Consider the following 10,729-nt stretch of genomic DNA (forward strand, 5'->3'; position numbering starts at 1 on the left):
AGATCTTTACTTAGCAGTCCACAATAGATAATCCAATTTTTAGGGAGTTATTTTGGCACACACAATGGGATATTGGGAACCCTTTTACCCAGAAGCGGTCTCAGAATTACTACATATTGCGCAACAATTAGTAATTTATTTGCTATGGGATGCCTAAACCACCTTTTCCCCAAAAGTTATAAGGCTTTTTCTCCCACCCACCCTCTCTTACTTTTGTGCCCCTCAGTCTTGTTTTAACTCGCTCATGCCGCGTCGGTTCCGGGAGGAACCTGGCAAGGGGGAGGTAATGTAGGATACAGCGAGTATGTACGAGCTTATCTGAAGACGTGCGCATAAGAAGTGCAGCACTCAAAGATATATAGCAAGTACCGAGCACATGTCCTATTCGAAGAGTCAAGAAGGATCCGCGAAGCAATTAGGATCACATGTCCAAAGACGAGCATGAGCAAGTCAAGGATGATCCAAGCAGTGCCAAAGGATCACATTTTCAAACCTTCCATTTTTCAACTTTTGCCTACATAGCATGCCAACCTAAAGGGCAATCGAGAGACCATTGTCAACAAGTATGAACAGTGTTGGGGAACGCATCTACTTACATACAACAATGCAAACATGGCAGCTATCCTATGAAAAATCCTAGCAGACATAGGCAATCTCCTGGGTACAAGACACAATCTTTGGAACAGCCCTCTGACCAAGAGCATCCTATCATTTGGCAGCTTTGAGCGCCACCATGACCTGGGCAAGTCATTAAAACTACACCACTATGGCAGCTTTGAGCGCCACCAAATGTATGACATCATCACGGATCACGGATCAACCAAGATCATGATCGATCAGGAAGTCTATCATGACTCGATCGACGGATCAAACATAATCACGATCGATCAAAATATGTCATACCTTCAAACACGTGTCTAGGCGCCCATAGAATCTTATCTTATCGATGTCAAAAAACATATACTGGTCGAGATTCGAACTTAGTACTTCACCGTTCAAGTGGCTTAGGGGTTAAGCCATGATGTTTAAGTCTCCCAGAGATCACCGGACACACGCTCAGGTCCCGCTCGACCCCCAACGAGCACAGGGTCGAATCTCAGTGGAGGCAAACAATATCATGACATAATTTCTGACTCGACAGCCATAACACAGAAGCACGAGATCTTGACCGAAGACCGAGGATAAGGAGATTGCATCCGCAATCAAAAACTATGTTTTTGCGTCTATAACCCTTACTTTTTAAATGCAACGATCAAGTCAAATGCATCACCACCAACGACCTTGGCACGTCGTTAAACTGTTCAAATTTTGGCAGCTTTGAGCACCACAAATGACCAAGCGCATGTCTTTAAACTGCAAGCCCTTTTGCACACTATCTTGGGCAACAGCAGCCAATAGCGCTGTCTGTGACATCAGACATCTAGGACCAAGAACTGTTAGCCCCACAAGTGCACCATTTACCTGAGCAAGTCATTAAACTGCATCACCCCTTTTTGCTGCTAGCAAAAAGTCCTAAAATGCCATCTACACACCCTGCCATTTCACCCTGGAAGTCAGAACCTGAAGCGAGGGTACTATTTACCTTAGCATTTATTCAGTTCATCCGGAGTCTGAACCTTGAAGTGAGGGTAGTGTCACAATATTAAGTGGCACCTTTCTTTTTGCACCAATAAAGTCATCATTCAGCAACCACAAGCGGTTATTGGGACGCCAACCTTCATGTTGGTCTCACAAAGTGGATACTTAGACAAACAGCACAATACCACCACATACATCGCGGATATGACTGTGTCTACCATATGACCACCAAGCGCCCATGATCCAGCCACCCAGTCACGTGACACTGGCCACTTGCCCTATTCAGAAGTTATCAGGCGTTGGTCACGTGACATCAGGCCACTTGCCCAGAATGGAACTCTTTGGCCCACAATAGGCTTAGCTGTGCTCATTGGACCATCAAGCTAGCAAGCACCCAATTCGCTGCTCAATAGCAGCACCAACTACATGGCTGCCAAATAGTAGCACCAGCATTAGAATATGCGCTATGGCAAAACCCCCATTGGCCACTCAATAAGTGGCACCACTTCAGCTACTCAAATAGTGGCACCACCTTCAGGCAATTATCTCATTGGGTAAAGTAGGATTACCTTGGCGTATCCACGGCCTTTATAGATAGTTGCTATAGCAAAGTCCAGAACCATTACTGGTTTTGGCAATATGTTCACATGTAGAAAGGACAGGACCCCAGTAGGTACACCTTAGTTAGAGTGACCAGGGTCCACCCCTACATGTATATAAGCCCATGAGGATCTAAGGGAAGACCTTAGATTCATTATTCTATTGCATGCGGCCTAACAAGCCAATTCACCCCCTAGTTGTGAGCATAAGGCTAAGGGCCCTTTGAGCCCCTTTTTCAGACTGCATACCACTGCACGCATCCTCAGCCTAGCCCTTGTGGCAGGCTTTTTATGTGAGATCATTTGTGCAGGTCACAAAAGCAGACTTGCCCTTAATTGGGTTAAGTGCTTTGGTGCTTTGTGACAGTCATTCGTAATTACACCTTCATCTGCTACTGGGTATTTTTATACATGTGATGGTTTGGAATTCAAAAATGTATGATTACATTCAATAGCACTCAAATTCTAAATGTATTTGGTGAGTTTGAAAATGGTGTCATTTCTTAAAATATATGATTTAAATTTCTGCCTCCAACATATTATGTGCAAATACTTGATACGGAATGTGGGAAGGAACCATAGCAAATTGAGATCACAAAGGCAAAAAACCTGTTGACATTTGCTAAGCATTTGCCACGTGTGCAAATCGCTTCATGTCTGCGGTGTCACGCTGCGTCCGACGCTATCAATGATAGTGCCGCATGCATAGTCTAGTATCAGCCAGACCAGGACGCTGCTCGCCATATATATGGCGGCGAGTGATGCAGCTCCGTTTCATATCCACCACCAACCGTCAGCGGAACGCCCTGCCCTGCGCGTAGCGTTCTGCCCACATCATGGCGAAGGACACCACCAATGTCGACATCGAGAGCGTGCAAGACAACCTCATTGCGCCCATTGACCTGCCAGCAGAAACTTCAAATGATCCGTCTGACCAGCGGCTGCATGACCTTGGGTACAAGAGCGAGTTCCGGCGCGACATGTCTCTTTTCGGTGTTCTCGGTATATCGTTTTGTGCTATAGGCATCTTGACAGGCATGAGCAGCGCCTTCCAGACGGGTTTGTTCTCTGGTGGCCCTCTAGGTCTCTTCTGGGGATGGAATGTATGCGCGTATTCTTCCTGACGTCAGTGAGACGGGCTGAAATACAGATGTAGATTTGCAGCTTGTTTATGCTGCTGATTGCTCTTTCTCTCGCGGAGATATGTAGTGCATAGTAGGTCGCATGACTCGTGCCAGGTTGTGCTGCCGATCTTATATGCAGTCCCACGATGGGTGGATTGTATTTCTGGGTATGCAAGATGAAACCTGATATACCAATGCTCGGCTGTGAGTGAGGCTCATCTTCGAAACCGCAATCTGCTGATGATAAAAACTCTGTTACAGTCTGCGTAAGCCCTACTTGGTTTAGTGCCGACTATGTGACGCTGACTGTGACCTAGACGGGTTGGATCTACAGCATCGCTATGGTGTTCACCGGGACGTCTGGCAATCTGAGGTGGGTAGATTCCGCCAAGGATCGCGTGATTCTCACAGCCTGTCAGTGTTGCTCTATACCTCGCCTCTTTGGCTGAGGTAGGCCAAGGCCGTACCCTCACACGAGTCGAGATTGCTGCGATCGCATGGGGAGTGAACATCGCATCTGGCATCATCAATACGGTGGGCACTCGCGCCATTGGCGCGATGAGCACATTCAACCTCTGGTGGACCCTGGGCGGGACTTTCGTGCTTGTGATCACACTGCTTGTGAAGGCCCCAGTAAAGGTGTGACATGTTTGTGAAAGTGGTTACTATAACTCTTACGGCGACCGAAATAGAATCCGGCAGAGTTCGTCTTTACAGATTACGAGAAGTTCGTTTCCACAAGCGCATATGAAGGCTCATGTGATACTGATTTGATGCGTACAGTTTCACAGGCTGGAGCAACAAGGGCTTTGTGGTACTCCTTGGCTTCCTACAGGTGCGCGAAGATAATCTGAATTACCACTTCATACAACTCAACCGACATCCTATAGGCCGTCTACACCTTAGAAGGATGTGAAACTGCTGCACAAGTCGCCGAAGAAGCCAAGCGCGCAGAGATATTGGCACCCATCGCCGTAGTCGGCTCCATCGTCGGCTCTTGGCTGATAGGCCTCGCATACATGCTCGCACTGCTCTTCTCCGTCCAGAGCATCGAGCGCATCGATGAGACCTCCTATGCGATGCCCATCGCGCAGCTATACTACGACGCAGCCGGCCCAAGGCTCACTCTCATGTGTCTCACCGTCGTCGCGTTGGCACAGTTCATGGCTGCTGTGACGGCATTCACGGCGAGCTCGAGGCTGTTCTACGCACTGAGCAGAGACAATGCATTTCCTTTCAAGACGCGGTTCATGAGCCTGAACAGGTGGCAGGCGCCGCACTGGGGCGTTTGGCTGTCCGTGTTGACAGGATGCATCATCTCGTGCGCCTATATTGGGTCGACGATTGCAGTGCGTGCAGCTTTTTGAAATGGCTTTGATGCGAAAATGTGATTGATATGCTACTGTTGTAGTTCAATGCCATTCTGTCTTCAGCTGCTATCGCTGTAATGCTGAGCTATCTGCAACCGATACTGATTCGTGTCTTCTGGCCATCCTCGTGAGTCGATAACTCCCATTTAATAGGAGGTGCGACGTACTTATTGTGTAATGTCCACTACAGGACTCCGCTTGAACGAGGACCGTTCGACTTGGGCCGTTACTCCTGGCCAATCAACGTTGCAAGCTTCCTAGTAAGTGACTCTGGTGCATCGCTTCCCTGCACGCAGCTTATTCCCTCCTGCAGTTCTCCGTGTTCATCTGCGTGCTGTTCATCCTGCCTACGGCTCATCCGGTGAATTCGCAGAACATGAACTATGCCATCGTTGCCATCGGTGGGGTTTGCGTCATTGTCATGATTTGCTGGACGAGCTGGGGCCGCAAGCATTTCTTCGGTCCCATGCAGACCCGTTCGTTGAATGTGTCTGGAGATGAGACAAGTATTAAGGATGAATAGAGCTGATACGGCACCCGTTCTGGAGTCGTATTGCTGAATTGATCGAGATTCAACATTCGTCGTCATCTATTGGCGATCGTGTGCATCGTCTGAGCACATGTTTTGCAAGCGCTTATGGTGCACGAGTCTCAGCAAGCCCCAACGTTCAAACGTTCACCTCGAATGGCTCTCAGGTGGTTTGTGGCCCATTTTTCTGCTCTCTTTGCAAAGTCACGTCGCGCCTCAAAGCGGCATACCTTGACGATCGATACTTACCTTCTGTAATTTCCTAGAGTCCTTGAATAAGATTTGTCAGATGATACCGTGTTCCGGACGGTGTTTCCTTCGTCACGAGATAGCGGGCCTTTTAGGCTGAGCCTATCGTTTGCTCGCGATAAGTCTCGAAGCATGGAGAGCTCAGCATTCTGAGATGAAGTATCCGTAGCGTATCGCTAGCGGTATAAAAGTCTTCACCAAAGCTATCTACCCACTTGCACTATCTGACGGTTTGAGATGCCGAGCGTCGACTCACCTCCAGCTCCTCGCCATGCTCGTCCTCCCCCAACCAAAGAGCCCCGTGTGTTGCCGTGATTCTCTTTTATTGGCCGCAGGAGCTGATTGGATGCGAATGACGATAAATCTGCAGTTGACTATGCAGACCTATCCATCATCGATTTTTCCCACATTCGCCACTCTGAGGGTCGCATGAAGCTTGCTCTCCAAGTCCGTGAGGCAATGACTACGCAAGGGTTCTTCTATGTGGTCAATCATGGGTATACGCAAAGACAGGTGAACGTCTCTCCAAGTATTAACGCATAAACCGATTTGTTCACGTGCGTGTTCATATAGAATGAGCGTATATTTGACATCGCGGACATCCCGTTCGCTACCATGACAGATCAAGAGAAAACTTTGTTTGCTTCGGATATTAAAGGCGCAGGTTCATATCAAGGATATAAGCGGCGAGAATATTTGGTGCGGTGATCACTCAAGCGCCTTTGCAATTAATTTGATTTAATGTGACTGATAAAGCATGTCGATGCCGGTGTCCGAGATCAGGTCGAACATTACAACAGTACGTCGCTGCATAGAGCTCGACAGAACCAGATCGAGAATCATACTATATCCTCAGTCAATCATGACGTAACGCGGAAGGAACATCCTGCAGCACTGCGCCCTCTTCTACCAGAGATTGAAGCGTTCATGCAATTCAACCATTTTCATTTACTTCACAATATACTCTGGTGCGATCGATTGACGCTTCCGGGATGGCGTTCTCATAGTTTCGGCAGTCTTTTCGCCATAGGGTTGGAACTCCCAGAGGACACGTTGGTGAAGACCCACGATTGGTCCGCTCTGGAGGAGACGTATGGTAAGTCAGGAGAGTGTATCGTGGAGCCTCCAGCTCATTGCGTGTGGAACAGTTCGCTTCACGAAATAGTGCGTATAGTTCTCGTTATGCGTGCTAAAAACTCACCATGGCACAGCCGTCCCCGCTCTGAGGACGACGAGATAAAGACTAAGAATGTCTGGCTCAAGGGGCACACAGGCACTGTATACTCCCATTATCACCCGAGTAAATTCGTCGAACGACTGTCCAGATCTCGGAAGCATCACAATATTGTGGAGCCAGCCAGTTGCAGCACTGCAGATTCTCTCCCCGGACAGGAAGTGGCGGTGGATCAAACACATTGACAACGCACTGGCACGTCCCTCTGACATAGTTTATGTGCACGAGATAATACTCAACTCATGCTCAGGTCGTGAACGCCGGCGATGCCATGGAGTTCCTCTCGGGTGGATTCTACAAACCGACCATCCATCGCGTCGTGCAGCCTCCTGAGGACCAACGCGGCCGAACGCGTCTTGCGGTTATCTACTTCTGCATGCCGAACGATGACATAAAGCTTGTTCCGCATGCGGAGAGCCCGGCAGGGTCATGGCGTATGGCCTGACGGAGAGGACGAAGAGAGAGGATGGTGTTGAACAGGAGCTCGTCAACGGGCTCGCGGTGAACTATTATAGCTGAGCAAAGCACCTGGGCCCATGTACCACTCGCTGCCGGCGAGGCTTTTGTGCCACGAATGTCGAAATTGCCCGTGCTTGATCGGTGGTCGAGTGTTGCCTGTAGAACTGGACAGGGTTCGGCATCCACATCATGAGTCAACTACAGCAGACCGATGTCCCTTTCTTGTCTTTCCGTTTATCGTTTCCGTCTCATAAGTCATAGGCCACTCGCGTTGCCAGATGAAAATGCAATTGTAGTGACATGTATAAGTCCGAAGTTGTTGTCCATATGCATGAGCTACAAGTCTGAATCAAAAATGTCGGAAGACAATCAAGCTACATGTCACACCAGACGTAACGGTCCTGTTGGCTGTTGGAGGGGTAGGCTCTATGTGTGTGAACAGTAAAGTTGTAACCTCACAGGTCACCGGTCCAATACACATCCTGCCGTGGTTGATACGCAGGCGGCAACGTCTGACCACTGCCCGATCTGCCATGATTACTATCTGTGGAGGTTGTAGCAATACCCTCAACCTGCGATTGCCATGCATACGGGTCTTGATCCAAAAATCCGGCCGAGGACACCATTGGATTAGGAGATGGTGAGCTGGGGTAGTGAGGCAGCGGAGTCTCTATCGACCGGCGGGTCTCCGTGCGCGATAGAGACGCACGCGGAACCCCAGGCCAGCTCCGCCTCAGCAGGTCCATAGTGGAGATGCTGCGGCGGGTATTGAGAGATGGTGAAGGTGAACGACGGGGGTCAACTGCTATTGCAGATTCGGCCGGATATGCGAACTGGACTTCATCGCAATAGGTCTGAGATGACGAGGATGTCCCTGGCTCGAGCCCTAGAGAACCAGTCCATCCCAGTTTTCCTATCCAACTAACTCTTCGAGGAGGATTGTTTAGAGCAGCATCCTCTACAGTGGGTTTCGAAACTGCAGGGCGGAGATCAAAGTGTCATGAGGTGGCCAGTGAATTGATATAAGAGCGATGCTAACCGAAAGGTGTGATCTGCGGGGCTTTCCGAGGTTTCCTGCTGCGCAACCACAGGATTATGGCTACCACCGCAACAAGCGAAGTTACAGATAGGACTACAGCCAGCGCTACGATTTTACCGGCTGTGCCAGATTTGGATGTGGAAGTTGTGCCGGTATGAGTGACAGCACTAGGAGTTGCGGTTGACACCGAGGTTGTGACAGCAGTGGATGTTGCCGTGGATGTTGCCGTGGATATGGCGGAAGTGATAGACGTGGTGGTGTATGGAGCTGCAGTACTCTTCGCATACGTGCTCGTGACAGTGATCAAATGGACCACGTTGTCGCCGGTGACGTTCTTCAGCGTACGCGTACTGATTTCAGTCACAGTAACAGTCGTCGACGAGCTCCAGCTAGCATATTGCACAGAAGATGACTTCGCATGACTCAAGCTCATGCTTGTTGTTATTGGCGACACGCCTCTGGTAGATGAGCATGTAGCACTTGAAAACACGCTGGGTCGAAAGGAAGAAGGCGACGTGTAGGTCGAAAGAGGCAAAATTGACGAATATGTTAATGATATAGATGCTGGCAGATGTGTTATAGATTCCGATGACAGGGATGGCGAGGAGGAAGAGGTGGCTGAAACCAAGGTTTGCGTTGACATTCTGTCAATGCCAGTTCTGGAAGTTAACTCGGCGGTGGAGCTGCACTCTTCGATGGTTGTGGCGAAAGTCAGTGATAAAGAGTCACATAGAGAAAATGGAGTGGAGTCCATAGTGGAATACCTAAAGGAGCGGAAGGAGGTGTCCTACTGAACGAAACACGTTATATATGCAGGGACTTTCAATGGGAGCAGGCGCGCATACCAGAATGACTGTGGGAGGAGTCGAGAAAGAAGGAGGAAGGAAATGAAAGTAGGACACGTACTTGAGCGGACTGCATCTAAGAGATCCGAAGTCCCCGAGCTGGTATCTATGCGAGTTGAATTACGAGGAATACAATGCAGACCATCAGACGCTTCTGTTCGACAGATGAACACAACAGGATCTTTTGATGACGAATATAATGCCGGAGTTACATACATCCAAAGCCTTGACATACACATGAAGTGTGAATTCTGACGAGGGTTGCTGTACGGTAACTTGTGTATCTTGAACACGGAACATTTGATATGCACGATGGTGGTGCTTAGGCTACATCACATGCTAGAGAATCGGTTTTCTAACATCTGATGGTTGTCGTACCTTGGTGTTTCATCAGCCCTGAAACTTTGCACATATGATAGATGGCTGAGAGAGTTGACCATGTAAGATTCGAGAACAGCGGATGGTGAAAGCCTGAGAAAAGGGTTGAATGGTACAAAACAGAAGTGGGCGGCGTCTCGACCTCGAATCGAAGTCCTAGTTCCAAGACAACCCACTGAAGGCGGTGCAGCATATGAAAAGGTAAACAGCCTGAAACCATATCGGATCCTCCATAAAGAGAATAGATACAGTGTGCTATATGAAAGGCACCGACGCGTCGGTGCCACCCATTGCTTGAACAGCGAGGACAGAGAATCAAAGGCAACGGCCGCGGATGAGGTGAAATTGATGATAGGAAAGATGGGAGAAGAAAGGTGATCGCAGCAGAAAGAGACGCACTTTGAGCCGGAAAAAGGCTTCGAGCCATGTGTGAAGCGTTCTTGAGGTGCTGCCGCGGGAGCTCAGATGCGAAGAAGTTCTTGCTGTAGTCAGTATCAAGATGGAGAAGCACTAGATAAGAGATGGCCCAAGCCAAGTGAGCCGCTGCCTTCGACTCTGCATCGACATCTCGTGTGTTCAAGTTTGACTTGCCACTGGCGTCCTGTCAAATCCACGAACGACCACGGAACACGTCATTTTTTGACGAAGCGAGCTCTGAAGTGCACGCTCCTCTTCCATGATAGTATAACTGGATGTGAGATCCATTCGTTCAGACCGTCTCTTTGCGGACCGCCTACTAGTTTTATCGCAAAATGAATCCTGAGGCATTGATCTGGTAGACGTATCCGACCCTCATCTTGGTCTGGAAAAGCTCCTTCAGCTCAAAACAGAGCAACAGACGTATCATAACGGGGAAGCCGAAGTCGAAGATATGAATAAGTTATGTGAAAATACCATCGCTATTCATCAGATGCGGGGTTTCGACAATAGGATCTCAATAGAGAGGAAGACCGGTATATGCTTGTCCCGGTCCAGCTGCATGTCACCGTATTTGGATCGTTGGTCCAAGGCTGAGGCTAGTATGCAAAGGGCAACGTCTTGCCACTGCTCGATCTGCCATTCGGATTTCGTCCGCGCAGGTGCCCGAGATGCCGCAGATTTGTGTCTCGCACGTGTTTATTGTTGGAAGTGGCCGCCCGACGGCACTTCTGGTGAAACGTGCTCAACGCGTCGGGAGGGACAAGCGCCAAGCGACGGCTGAAACGCGTCGCAGGGCGGTACCTGGAAACAGAGCGGGCGAGTACGGAAGGGCAGAAAACGTATAAGTACGCACCTGTACTACTGTATTCCCCAGTCGTTTGTGGCCTCACCAGCCTCTCACTCCC

At 49.2% G+C, this 10,729-nt stretch overlaps 5 protein-coding genes across 5 annotated transcripts in view; 3 read left to right on the top strand and 2 right to left on the bottom strand.

Annotated features, from left to right (window-relative positions):
- The first annotated feature begins 2,880 nt into the window (after positions 1-2,880).
- On the top strand, positions 2,881-5,500 carry LAESUDRAFT_724215 (amino acid transporter). The gene is made up of 12 exons (XM_040908566.1): positions 2,881-3,280; positions 3,334-3,392; positions 3,441-3,505; positions 3,535-3,539; positions 3,619-3,674; positions 3,721-3,940; positions 3,994-4,028; positions 4,085-4,136; positions 4,192-4,650; positions 4,713-4,798; positions 4,862-4,931; positions 4,985-5,500. The coding sequence occupies exons 1-12, from the start codon at positions 3,014-3,016 to the stop codon at positions 5,192-5,194; spliced, it is 1,584 nt and encodes a 527-aa protein (XP_040765939.1). The 5' UTR covers positions 2,881-3,013; the 3' UTR covers positions 5,195-5,500.
- A 124-nt stretch (positions 5,501-5,624) lies between these two features.
- On the top strand, positions 5,625-7,202 carry LAESUDRAFT_811669 (Clavaminate synthase-like protein; the record flags this gene model as incomplete). Its single annotated transcript, XM_040914332.1, has 11 exons — positions 5,625-5,750; positions 5,820-5,962; positions 6,023-6,148; positions 6,206-6,248; positions 6,306-6,417; positions 6,466-6,545; positions 6,598-6,613; positions 6,661-6,722; positions 6,775-6,878; positions 6,934-7,044; positions 7,101-7,202. Exons 1-11 carry the CDS (start codon positions 5,687-5,689, stop codon positions 7,200-7,202), a joined length of 963 nt encoding a protein of 320 aa, XP_040765940.1. The 5' UTR covers positions 5,625-5,686.
- A 390-nt stretch (positions 7,203-7,592) lies between these two features.
- Positions 7,593-9,080, bottom strand: LAESUDRAFT_80657 (uncharacterized protein). Its single transcript, XM_040914031.1, has 3 exons — positions 9,027-9,080; positions 8,182-8,971; positions 7,593-8,118 (listed from the first exon to the last, which is right to left on the bottom strand). Exons 2-3 carry the CDS (start codon positions 8,933-8,935, stop codon positions 7,598-7,600), a joined length of 1,275 nt encoding a protein of 424 aa, XP_040765941.1. The 5' UTR covers positions 8,936-8,971; positions 9,027-9,080; the 3' UTR covers positions 7,593-7,597.
- Positions 9,081-9,158: 78 nt separating this feature from the next.
- Positions 9,159-10,053, bottom strand: LAESUDRAFT_80628 (uncharacterized protein). Its single transcript, XM_040914030.1, has one exon. It carries the CDS (start codon positions 9,829-9,831, stop codon positions 9,382-9,384), a length of 450 nt encoding a protein of 149 aa, XP_040765942.1. The 5' UTR covers positions 9,832-10,053; the 3' UTR covers positions 9,159-9,381.
- A 364-nt stretch (positions 10,054-10,417) lies between these two features.
- LAESUDRAFT_724219 (uncharacterized protein) overlaps positions 10,418-10,729 on the top strand; it is a 501-nt gene continuing 189 nt past the window's right edge. The window contains exon 1 of the mRNA XM_040908567.1: positions 10,418-10,718. Within this exon, the coding sequence (XP_040765943.1) occupies positions 10,493-10,669 (177 nt within the window). The 5' untranslated portion in view covers positions 10,418-10,492 and the 3' untranslated portion in view covers positions 10,670-10,718. The remainder of the gene's footprint in view (positions 10,719-10,729) is intronic.

This window comes from Laetiporus sulphureus (assembly GCF_001632365.1).
Source record: "Laetiporus sulphureus 93-53 unplaced genomic scaffold LAESUscaffold_12, whole genome shotgun sequence".
Classification (NCBI taxonomy): Eukaryota; Fungi; Basidiomycota; class Agaricomycetes; order Polyporales; family Laetiporaceae; genus Laetiporus; species Laetiporus sulphureus.

Bases quoted from the DNA above. Each gene is read 5' to 3' on its own strand.
- LAESUDRAFT_80628 (XM_040914030.1), bottom strand. From the start codon at position 9,831: ATGGCTCGAAGCCTTTTTCCGGCTCAAAGTGCGTCTCTTTCTGCTGCG.
- LAESUDRAFT_724215 (XM_040908566.1), top strand. From the start codon at position 3,014: ATGGCGAAGGACACCACCAATGTCGACATCGAGAGCGTGCAAGACAAC. The intron at 3,393-3,440 runs GTAGGTCGCATG...TCTTATATGCAG, and splicing joins GCGGAGATATGTAGTGCATA to TCCCACGATGGGTGGATTGT. The intron at 4,137-4,191 runs GTGCGCGAAGAT...GACATCCTATAG, and splicing joins TACTCCTTGGCTTCCTACAG to GCCGTCTACACCTTAGAAGG.
- LAESUDRAFT_80657 (XM_040914031.1), bottom strand. From the start codon at position 8,935: ATGGACTCCACTCCATTTTCTCTATGTGACTCTTTATCACTGACTTTC. The intron at 8,119-8,181 runs GTTAGCATCGCT...TCCGCCCTGCAG, and splicing joins CCCGCAGATCACACCTTTCG to TTTCGAAACCCACTGTAGAG.